This window comes from Scyliorhinus canicula, chromosome 12 (genome assembly GCF_902713615.1).
Source record: "Scyliorhinus canicula chromosome 12, sScyCan1.1, whole genome shotgun sequence".
Classification (NCBI taxonomy): domain Eukaryota; kingdom Metazoa; phylum Chordata; class Chondrichthyes; order Carcharhiniformes; family Scyliorhinidae; genus Scyliorhinus; species Scyliorhinus canicula.
In genome coordinates, this window is record NC_052157.1 from 139,160,262 (window position 1) to 139,172,704 (window position 12,443).

Here is a 12,443-nt window from a genome sequence, read left to right on the forward strand (position 1 = left end):
CTAGCCCTCGCCCCGTAGCAGGAATGGTACATCTGTCCCATCCAGCCCTTCCTTACCCACAGTCAGTATATTGAGGACAGGCTCCCCGTACCCCAGTGTAAATGGTGAAGGTGAGTTGCCCCTGCTTGGCCGATTTGCCTCGCTTCAATTTTCTGGGTGATGGCGCTTTGATTAGGGGTACACTAGAGTTCAGACAGTCTCCAGGACAACGCGTGCCTCATAGATCTGCTGCTGGTCGATTGGAGGCCAGCGGCTTTGCAGTACTGGCGGTGCCACACAAGCACCTGCTCAGATTGCAAGTAGGCCAAGGAGGTGCCGTTCAGCCACGGCCATCCAGGCAAATCCGCGACCTCACCAGGTCCAGGCGGGCAGAGGCTAGTGAAGGAAGTGTGGTGGAGGGGGCCTGATGGACAGGGAGAATGGACATGGGGAAGCAAAACCGTGTGGGGCTGGGGGAGGGGGGGGGGGGGGGCATCCGATTGGCACTGGGATGCCGAAAAGAGGCAGCCCCATCACCCACACCTTTCATTGGCCAGAGGAAAACATGCTGGGCTGCACTTTGAACCCTGGCCTCTCCCACCACTTGTTAAATTGGAGTGACGCAAGGCCCTTAGTTGGGCATCGATCGCCCACTTAATGGCTTCAACTGAACCACGGGCAGGTGGCCCACCTGATTACCTCCCCCACCCCAACAAAAAATCACGGCGGGATGGGGGCAAGCACACCGCCGATGACACATCAACCTAATTGCTTTCCCACCCACGGTAGCTCTTATGATTCAGCCCAATACTTTAGTCGCTTGGACCAGTTAAGGGTGGCTATACAATGTGCCTTAACATTTCTGGTGGGATCAGCATGGGCAGAAGTGATGGGTTTGAGTGAAGAACAGTTGCAAGTCGTGGAGAAGTGAAGGATTATGATGTGCTGCAGCCATTGAGGGAGGCAGTCGAGCCTCTGAAGGCAAGTTCTCGTTAAAAAATAATTGTGGGTGTAATGATTTTGAAAGTCCAGCAGGTGGTGCTAACGCCACAATAGGTTTTCTATTCCTCAAACTGCTGAAAACCGTTCAGTACGATTTTGCCAAATTGACCATGCCACGGAAAATTCAAGAATAAGCTTCCGGTTTTGACATTTTCCCTTCCAGGTGTTAAATGGAGAATGAACACCCTTTAGATAATTACTTAAGTGATGATTCTATTGTTTACAATTACACTGAGGGTGAACGTAAAAACTGAAAGGGACATAGTTATAACAACCCAAACCTCTAACACAGGGAGATGAACCAGCCGGTTGCTTTTGACTGCCGCTGATGGGAGTCCAGTTATCAGTCACATTTGACTCAACAGAGACTGACGGTACTCACATGGCCCAACATTAAGTACACCTATGTCCCCCCCCCACCCCCCCCCCTCGCCCTTCCAGGACCCCTTTAGCATGTGCAGCACTAACAGCCAGTCTGATGGGCCTAGGAAGAGTAGAGTAGAGTCAAGGGTACGTTTGTAGTGACCACACCATGCGCAGATTATCATGCGGGCAGGAGTAGGCCATTCGGCCCCTCAAGTACGTAATGCCAAAGGAGATGGGGGAAGGTGCTAACCGCAGCTGGTTATTCTTCAATCGGGGCGGCCAATGGCATAACTGAAGGTGGCGAAGCTGGAGACCACACAGAATTGAATGTTTGGGATCTCCCCGTATTGCTTCACCCATGTTCACACACTCAGCATGATAATCTGCGCATGGTGTGATCACTACAAACGTACCCTTGACTCTACTCTTCCTAGGCCCATCAGACTGGCTGTTAGTGCTGCACGTGCTAAAGGGGTCCTGGAAGGGCGAGGGGGGGGGGGGGGGGACATAGGTGGAGAACCCTCTCAAGAATGCACTCTGTCACATTCTACGCCTCCCCCGCCCTCTCCTGGCCTGGGTTCCAGATAGTAAGTTCAAGGTAGCTACACTGGGTGAGACACACACAGCAAAATCGAACAGAAGCAAGGGCAAGTGCAAAGTGAAGCCTTCACTGCAGTGAAAGCCCTTACCCAGCTATGCTCAGGAGGTTACAGAATGCAGACCTTAGAGACTCAGCATTCAGAAGCAAGGATGTTGTTGTGCAACGTTACTTGCTCACCGCATTAGACTGCCTGCCGGAAGGTTTCTGAAATATGTCGGAGGGTGTGGAGAGGTTTACTGCTGGCTTGTGCGGGGGTTCTGACACACGGCAGCAACACTGTGGCCATCAATAGATCCGAATAGACACTAAAGCTGGCTCCTCTGGCACCAGTGATAACGCTGCTGTGGGATGGTCATACTGAGGTCATTCAGGCTCCACCGTCTCCTTCACCTTGGACAGCCTTCAGACGGGAGCTTCGGTCAGTTTGCGGGATTCCCTACTGCCTGCTTTCCCGCAGAACAGCTGCACCACGGGCCGAAAGCGGGAGAAGAACTTCAGCAGGAAGAGACTATGTTGCCTCCTTTAGTATCGCAACTCATCTGAACCTCGGCAATCCTCTCAAACCAATGCCTGCGCTGGTCCCAGAAATCCCAAATGCTTCAGCAGTTCGTGGATCCATAGTCTCCAAATGGGCTCGTTCAGTCCTGAGCGCCCAAAGATTACTAACCATCGACATCTCAGAACTGGAGTTGTCTTCAATATCCCATGCTGCTGCCACTGTGGGAGGGCCTCATAGAAACACCGGACTTGGTAAAAGACCATTTAGGGCAGGCTGATCACTGATGGACCTCCAAGTGGAAATCCTTGGAGCCATAGAATCCCTACAGTGCAGAAGGAAGCCATTTGGTCCATCACGTCTGCTGTGACCCTCCGAAAGAGCACCCTACCTCGGCCCATTACCCCGCCCTATCCCCGTAATCCCAGTTAACCTGCACATCTTTGAACACTAAGGGGCAATTTAGCATGGTCAATCCACCTAATTTGGGACGAAACTGGCGCACCCGGAGGAAACCCACGCGGATACGTGGAGAACATGCAAACTCCACCCAGACAGTTACCCAAGGCCGGAATCGAGCCCGGGTCCCTGGCGCAGTGAGGCAGCAGTGCTGACGGCTAAGCCACTGTGCTGCATTTCAGAAAAAGCTGCAGACAATGACCTGGACACTGTAGCTTTTTACTAGACAGTGAAATCATGAGTGAAATATGTACTTTGTGATCCAAAGTTGTCTTACAACAAAGTATTTCACTGGCATCAAAGGAGAGCAAGTTTCACTATACTCTGGGTAAGCCATTTGAGACAACCTATTTGACTGAAACAGTGTCCACGTTAACTCTTCCCAGTCCCACTTCAATACTCACGAAGAGGAGGGAAACAGTGAGTTGCATGTGTTAAATTATTTCCCTCCCTCAGCTCCTGCCTGCGACGGGAAGGGACAGGGAACTCGCTAATTGAAGAAGCACAGAAAGACTCCTGGGTTACTTCATGTTGATTCCTGGTCGGAAGTGAACATGCCACTTGTGCATCGCAAAGGTCCCTCAGAGCAGCAGCGTTTCAGTGACAAAAATCGACACCCAAAATGCCCATACGAGAGAGAGTCGAGGCCTGTTCCCATCTGGCTCCTGGAGTGTAGTCGGCTGAATCACTTCCCGTTTTGTCAGCAGTCCTCCGCAGAGCCTTCGTCGTGCTTGACACTGCATCACCTTTGAACATGTTCAAATTGTTTTGTTTGCACAATACGTGGTTAGCAGCAGATAACATAATCTGCATATGGCAGAGCTCACGGTTTGTTTAAGGGAAGGAAAGATTTTGCCGGTAAGGTCGTAAGCGTGTGGTATTTATCCAAAGGTATTCGGTCATTAGATCCTGATGCTGTGCTTTACAGCTTCCATCGCAACTCCCGTTTCCTCTCCACACTGGCTCTTGTACTGCATCATACCGGGTATAGATGGCGCTGCAGTTACAGGAAAGATTCCTCCTCTTGTTCCTAATCATTTTCAGTCGAGATTTCACCGACGGATTAGGGGCTTGCAACGTAAATAACTGTATTTGATGATTTGATATGTCAGCGACCTTCAGCTATTGACAAGGAAGGATGCATGTGGAAGGTGGCCTGATGGTAAAAGGCCAGTAGAACAATATCTATCCCAGAGCATGTGGAGTCACTGTCCACACCACCTTACTGTCGATGCGTTGGCGGTATGGTGCGAAACGATGGCAGAAGATGGTTTTGTGACTGTGTTAATTCTCGAAGCCAGTCAGTACTTCTAAATTTGGCAGGGGAAAATAGCTGCTCACATTTACCTGACACGGACAACCCACTCCTCAGATTAATGAAGAGCCTCGCAGCCAAGGCGGCATGGTAGCACAGTGGGTAGCACTGTTGCTTCACAGCTCCAGGGTCCAGGTTTGATTCCCAGCTTGGGTCACTGTCTGTGTGGAGTCTGCACGTTCTACCTGTGTCTGCGTGGGTTTCCTCCGGGTGCTCCTGTTTCTCCCACAAGCCCCGAAGACGTGCTGTTAGGTAATTTGGACATTCTGATTTCTCCCTCCGTGTACCCGAACAGGCGCCGGAATGTGGCGACTTGGGGATTTTCACAGTAACTTCATTGCAGTGTTAATGTCAGCCTACTTGTGACAATAAAGATTATTAATAAAGGTGAGGTTAGCTGATGGGAGGTACAAGACTGGGTGTGCTGCAGCTCCTAATCATGAACACTTCGCGAATAGGAGCTCTGAATGTAGTTTTGATAAGATTATGTTATGTAGAGATTTAGAGATAAGGGATTGTTGGGTAATATTACTAGTGGGTGTTGTTGGGTTAGGGAGGGATGGGGGAGGGAGGAGGTTAAAGTTAGTTGTTTGCTGTTGTCCACTACTCTGTGTTTGTCTGGTCACTGGGCTGGGCTTGGCCGCTGTCCTGGGGAGGGATCTCCTCATCTTGGCTTGTCAAGATTTCTTATTTGCTATTCTTCAGAGGTAATGGCTGAACTTGGCATGAGGGGCAATGGGGGGATCTCCATTTTACCTTGCAACTTGGAATCTTCGGCATCTAAATGGTCCAGTGAAGCAGGCAAGGGTTTTTGCTCATCTTAAGGGTCTGAACCTAGGTGTCGTATTTCTGAAGGAAACCCATCTACGGGTGAAGGACCAGGCAAGGCTATGCAAAAACTGGATGGGACAAATCTTTCATTCAGGCTTTAACAGCAGGGCTAGAGGCACGGCAATACTAATTCATTAAAAAATACAATTTACTCCCTCTCAGATTATGGATGACCCAATGGTCGTTACATAGTTGTCTGTGGCTCGCTGGAAAACAGTATTTTAGTAAATATTTATCCTCCCAATTGCTAAATGTACCTATAATCAAATCGGAAAATTTGTGCACGCTCATAAAGGGAATTGTTTCTTACATGATATGCGGCTTGCTTGGAAGCTACTTTGTCCTTATTTTACATAATGGCCACAGGGGACTGCTGCAACCATTACGTTATGCCAATCTGGCTGTGTTTGTGTCTGACTGGTGCCTTGAGGAAGTCTGACATATCCAGTCAGCCTCTCGCTGAGGCCCCTGTCACAATTGTTCTTTTAACCAACACATAAATGAGTTCATTTCATGTTGAACGGCTGAGATGGCATCCGGTTTACATTGGGATTGGGCCTTCTCAAATCAGGAGTTAACTACTGAGAAAATAGCAGCCTTTAAAGCTTACAAACTCATACATGTCCAGCGACAGAACAAAATGTGGAATTCTCTTAAATATATTCTCAGCCCTGTCACTCACAGTTGAGGATGGACGAAGGGCCGTGGCCTGTACTGTATATTAGAGCAGCAATGGAAATTTCCTGATAACCCCTTGTCCCGTAAAAGCAACTACATTAGTGTGGGACAATAAGAAGGGAGAATCCCATAAATAACTCACTCTTCTCGCATGTTGGGGGATCTCCACTCCACGACAAATCCCACTGACACATTAGGATGTCCGTCCCGATCAGCTCGAATCCTGGGTAGCACTGGTATGTCATCACAGTTCCGTGGACTAATTCAGGATGGGAAGTCGTTTTCCAACCATTCGGAATTTCTGGAACTTCTGGGCAGGTATCATTTCTCAAAACCTCTGTGGAAGAAAATTGCAGTTGTCAAAAAAGGAAATGGTATTCCAATAAGCTGAAGGTACTTTAACTCGGTACAGCTTCCAAAAGAATGTGTGACGAAATGTTTGTCTACTTACATCCTTTTCATTATGAGCCAAGGTTACCATAACCGATAAACAATAGCTGTCATCAATTCGACTTGTATCATGATCCTTAACCAGATCTCTCGGTTTTTGGTGAGGTCCGATTGTTATGGGCCAGGGTTTAGAAAACTCCAAAGTATATCATGGAGTTTACCTGACCCACAACTGTTTATAGATTTTGGTTATGAGGAGCACAAGGGCCTACTTTGCAGGTCTGAGGCAACATTGATCTTAAGTATTTTAAAACAAAACAATGTTTATTCTATGGATTCAGTTAACATTTTATAAACACACAGCAAATATTTCATCAACTACCAACACAACTACCCCCCACAGATGCTGTACTCTATATGCAACCCTTAATAACTTTCCTAACAACATCCATAAGCCAAACACCCTTTTTAACAAAGCAGTAGGTATAAATTATTTACACAAGACAGTTACCACTTTTAAATTATCAATGATCTGGACACCTTTATCATACCGAGAGTTACAAAATGAACCTTCCTTGGCTGAATTCAGCTTTCAACTGCCTAAAACGAAAGTAAAACGCAAAGCCACAAAGAGCTTCCAGCTCAAAATGAAAGTAAAAGCCAGAGACACAACCCAGCTCCACCCACACAATGACATCACTACAGTTATTTGATTAACACCCATTTCTTAAAGGTACACTCCCATGACATGGTCAGGAACCAATAACGTTTAGTTTAAAGTAGCCAAGGTTTGAGATTCAAGACACTTTCTCAGTCAATAAATCCACACAATTCCACAGGTTTTGAACAAACAAACATAAACTTTATAAGGTCAGAAATATAAAATCATTTACAGCATCTAGCTTATACACTAACATTCAGGGAAAATATGAGGTGCTTGAAAATTAACAAGTAAACAGTGCTGAAACGCGCCACTCTGAACAATAAATGGCAGTTGTGACTAATACAGATTCCATGGATTTCTGAACAACCCACCCAGATGTCAGTCAAGACTGTGAGTCAACCAATCTCACTGAAACTCATTCTCTCTCACGAGGGTTTCCAGTATTCACCTTTGAAGATCTCGTCTTGCAATTCTCTCCAAATGTCTCTCAAACTTGGACGGCATCAATGACAGCCAACCTCGCAGGGTTTCAATCCCATCTCCAAAGATTGCGTTCCTCCGGATTCCCAAGTATGCACTCAAACCCCAATTCAAAAGCACACCTTCAGCTCTTTGGCCGCGCCTGCAGAATACCACTGCGCCAAAGGGGTGCCTTCGCATCAACAGCCTAAGCACAGGGTCACCAACCTTCCACTGCCTTCTTGAATTTTCAGGGCTTCACCCAAGCCCACTTTGATTACCATGGTTTCCACAGGGAACTCTTCAATTACCTGTGTACTATCTTTTCCTATTCAGATCCTCTTTGTCTGCTCCTCTACTTTTATCTAAAATGGGATTTTTTCCTGACCCTTGTCTGGAACTCTTCCTGTGCTCTCTCTGTGTCTCCTGCCTGGGGGACTTGTCTTCAAAGGTGCTTCAATCCCGGTCATACAATCTGACTTTTTGCACTTTTCTTCATCACTGCGCAGGCGTGCTGGACCCATCTTCAGCCCAAAGACCCTACACTGCTGAATTGCGCATGTGTGGCTTGTTCTCAGTCTTTGCATACGCAAAAGCTCAGAGGTTTGTCAGGGCTTGGAGTTCCCAACCTCCTGCTCTCCGACAATGTAAGCGTAACTTTCAACACCCTTGCCGTTGCCCATTTAATATCTATGAGCTTTTGTAGGGTTAAGTTGCCACAACTGGAATACTGGAAAGATATGACACCCTCCACAGGGTGTCTGAAAATTGTGTGAATCAGTGAAGCAATTGTGTCGTTACTTAATCAATTAGCCTGAAGACTCATCACTGAGCAATATAGAGCGTGAACCAGGAATTGTCAATGAACGTAACACATTGAATGTGAAATCAGGTACAGAAGACAGGCTAAAGAGTGGGGAAAGAATGATTGGAATATAAGATAGAGGTGAGACAGAAAAAATGTACTTTGCACTTTTTAAATAGCTCCAATAATAATTAAAGTCTCCACGCTTGTCGTAGTTAATTTTCAGTATCAGAGAGGCTATTTGGCTGTAATTTCCAAAGCCATTAAGAAGGGTACTTGAGACTGGAACGCACAAGCGTTAACTTTGTGTGGCGAGTTTAGGAAATGTGTGGGGTTCATAAACTTTGAATTGGAAGCCTGATGATCAGATATTGTTTTTGTGCAGTTTATGGAGAAGCCCAATGCATCTCGGACTGTAAATTCCAGATTTCTGCATTTAACAATGTATCTGTATTAAGCTGAAGTTGCTGTCTGATTTGCATATAAATAATGGTGAGTGTTGCTACTCCTGTTATATTCACAGTAAGGTCTGGCCCCCTGTGCCAGATGACTCACAGGTAATTAAATAAGGGAATCGTGAACAAGAAATAAAGCACTGACCATGCATACCTACATCACAGGGTAGGCCCTGCAAGTTTTATTAAAGCAAATTGAATTCAATTTTATTTTTCATATATTGTAGAAGTCCACCTTTGCTCTTGACTCGATGTCCTTGATGATAACTAACCAAAGACTTGGATTCTGATCTGCTGTCTGATTTTAAATTGCAAGAAAGAAACAGACAAGAGATTTAAAGAGAAGGAAAATAAATTAACTCCTCTTACATTACTGTGAATTCAATTAAATTTTTTACATCAAGTGCCCAACACGTCCAAAACGTCATATTTCACAGTGAGGAATTTGAATTTAATTTAATATAAAAATTGCCATTTTGTGACTTTAACCTTGTTGGGCGTTGCCACTATTTTCATACACCAAATGTAGGTTTAATCCATATCTAATTTTCAGTGACTTACAACAACTCATGAACCATTGTTACTATTTTAATTCTCAAAGGTACACCAGTTTCCTTTTCTCATATCTAGACACTTAGGGTGCGATGATCCGGTCCCAGGCCGGTGTACAAGTTTCCCGGCAACCAGGGTGCAGTCACCGGGGAATCCTGTTGATAACGGCGGGGTCGGTAAATCCCGCTGGCGGGCTGCCTCTGCCGCCGAAAAACACGTGGCTGGTTGGTCGGCAAATCCTGCCTTTAAGCTCCGAATTTCTGCCTGGATTGAACTAACCCCAGGGAGCAATTTGAGTTGAGGGCATTGAAAAGCTACTCAGGTGCCACTTTGTCACCCTTGCAACACCAGAAGTGACACTGGGATATAATATGGGTGGGTGTGTGATAATGAAATGTAAATGATGGGAATACATCATCTAGTGTCCTTTCCAATGTTTCCGCTTCAGAAACACTTGGTGCTAGCAATACTGGTGTTCCAAGAAAGACTTGGATTCATACAACACCTTCAGCAAACTCAGAGCATCCAAAAATGTATTGAAGTCAATGGAGCACTTTCGTTTTGAATTGTAGCCTCCGTTGGAATGTAGGAAATACAGCAGCATAGTAAAGTCCCATAATGTGTTTTAATGATATTGGCTGAAGGATAAATATTGTCCAGGACACCAAAGGGAGCTTCCATGCCAGTCTTTAAAATAGTATATAAGTGAGTAGATGGAGCCTCCGTTTAATAGCTAGTCTGAAACACAGCACCTCCAACAGTGCAGCATTGCTAGTCCTGTACTGGGGTGTCAGCCTAGAATATACGCACTGAAGTTCAGCGAGCAATGATTGTTTCAGAGGCGTTTAAAAAATGAAAGAGCACACATGTTCTGGGCATGTCCAAAACTCAGGGGGTACTGCCAGGGATTCGCGGACGTTATGTCCCGGGTACTGAAAACAAGAGTGGTGATGAGACCAGAGGTGGCAATTTTTGGGGCTTCGGAGGACCCGGAAATCCAGGAGGAGAAAGAGGCTGATGTTTTGGCCTCTGCTTCCCTGGTAGCCCGCCGACGAATTCTGCTGGCATGGAGGGATTCAAAACCCCCGAAGTCGGAGGCCTGGCTATCAGATATATCGAGCTTCCTCAGTCTGGAGAGAATTAAGTTCGCTCTGAGAGGGTCACTGTCAGGGTTCGCCCGAAGGTGGCAACATTTATTGACTTCTTCGCAGAAAATTAACCGTCAGTGGGTGGGGGGGGGGGGGGGGGGGTTTGGGCAATGTAGATTAGGGGGTGAGTTAGGCGGGGGGGGTTTGGGCAATGCAGATTAGGGGGTGAGTTAGGCGGGGGGGGTGGGGGGTTTGAGCAATGTAGATTAGGGGTGAGTTAGGCAGGAGGCGGGGGGGGTTTGAGAAATGTAGATTAGGGGGTGAGTTAGGCGGGGGTGGGGGGGGGGGTTTGGGCAATGTAGATTAGGGGGTGAGTTAGGCGGGGGGGTAGGGGGTTTGGGCAATGTAGATTAGGGGGTGAGTTAGGCGGGGGTGGGGGGGTTTGAGCAATGTAGATTAGGGGGCGAGTTAGGCGGGGGGGGGTTTGGGCAATGTAGATTAGGGGGTGAGTTAGGCGGGGGGGTGGTTGGGCAATGTAGATTAGGGGATGAGTTAGGCGGGGGGGGTTTGGGCAATGTAGATTAGGGGGTGAGTTTGGCCGGGGGGTTTGAGCAATGTAGATTAGGGGGTGAGTTAGACGGGGGGGGAGGGGGTTTGGGCAATGTAGATTAGGGGGTTAGTTAGGCGGGGGGGGGGGTTTGAGCAATGTAGATTAGGGGGTGAGTTAGGCGGGGGGGGGGTGGGGGTGAGGTTTGAGCAATGTAGATTAGGGGGTGAGTTAGGCGGGGGGGGGGGTTTGGGCAATGTAGATTAGGGGGTGAGTTAGGCGGGGGGGGGGTTTGGGCAATGTAGATTGGGGGTGAGTTAGGCGGGGGGGGGGGGGGTGGGGGGGGGGGTTTGAGCAATGTAGATTGGGGGTGATTTAGGCGGGGGGGGTGGGGGGGTTTGAGCAATGTAGATTAGGGGGTGAGTTAGGCGGGGGGGGGGGGGTTTGGGCAATGTAGATTAGGGGGTGAGTTAGGCGGGGGGTGGGGGGGGGGTTTGGGCAATGTAGATTAGGGGGTGAGTTAGGCGGGGGGATAGGGGGATTGGGCAATGTAGATTAGGGGGTGAGTTAGGCGGGGGGGGGTTTGGGCAATGTAGATTAGGGGGTGAGTTAGGCGGGGGTGGGGGGGGTTTGGGCAATGTAGATTAGGGGGTGAGTTAGGTGGGGGGGGGTTTGGGCAATGTAGATTAGGGGGTGAGTTAGGCGGGGTGGGGGGTGGGGGGTGGGGGGGGTTTGGGCAATGTAGATTAGGGGGTGAGTTAGGCGGGGGGGGGGTAGGGGGTTTGGGCAATGTAGATTAGGGGGTGAGTTAGGCGGGGGGGTTTGGGCAATGTAGATTAGGGGTGAGTTAGGCGGGGGGTGGGGGGGGTTTGGGCAATGTAGATTAGGGGGTGAGTTAGGCGGGGGGGTAGGGGGTTTGGGCAATGTAGATTAGGGGGTGCGTTAGGCGGGGGGGGGAGGGGGTTTGAGCAATGTAGATTAGGGGGTGAGTTAGGCGGGGGGGGGGTTTGGGCAATGTAGATTAGAGGGGTGAGTTAGGCGGGGGGGTTTCGGCAATGTAGATTTTGGGGTGAGTTAGGCGGGAGGGGGTGGGAGGGGTTTGAGCAATGTAGATTAGGGGGTGAGTTAGGCGGGGGGGAGGGGGTTTGAGCAATGTAGATTAGGGGGTGAGTTAGGTGGGGGGGAGGTGGTTTGGGCAATGTAGATTAGGGGGTGAGTTAGGCAGGGGGGAGGGGGTTTGAGCAATGTAGATTAGGGGGTGAGTTAGGCGGGGGGAGGGGGTTTGAGCAATGTAGATTGGGGGTGAGTTAGGCGGGGGGAGGGGGTTTGAGCAATATAGATTAGGGGGTGAGTTAGGCGGGGGTGGGGGGTTGGGGGTGGGGGGGTTTGGGCAATGTAGATTAGGGGGTGAGTTAGGCGGGGGGGTTGGGCAATGTAGATTAGGGGGTGAGTTAGGCGGGGGGGTTTGGGCAATGTAGATTAGGGGGTGAGTTAGGCGGGGGGTGGGGGGATTTGAGCAATGTAGATTAGGGGGTGAGTTAGGCGGGGCGGGAGGGGGTTTGAGCAATGGAGATTAGGGGGTGAGTTAGGCGGGGGGGGGGGGGTTTGGGCAATGTAGATTAAGGGGTGAGTTAGGCGGGTCCTTGTGGGAGGAGAGATGATTTTTTCACTATGTTGCTAGTTCTTTGCACACTGTTTTGTATTGTTGTTGTTTACTCTGCCGAAATGCCTCAATAAAATTGTTTTTCAAAAAAAA

General features: G+C 48.5%; 1 protein-coding gene across 3 annotated transcripts in view; it reads right to left on the bottom strand.

Annotated features, from left to right (window-relative positions):
* sez6b (seizure related 6 homolog b) overlaps positions 1 to 12,443 on the bottom strand; it is a 1,051,857-nt gene that overhangs the window by 74,050 nt on the left and 965,364 nt on the right. For all 3 annotated transcript variants that reach the window (XM_038814277.1, XM_038814276.1, XM_038814278.1), the window contains one exon: positions 5,870 to 6,064. In XM_038814277.1, coding sequence (XP_038670205.1) covers positions 5,870 to 6,064 — 195 coding nt within the window. The remainder of the gene's footprint in view (positions 1 to 5,869; positions 6,065 to 12,443) is intronic.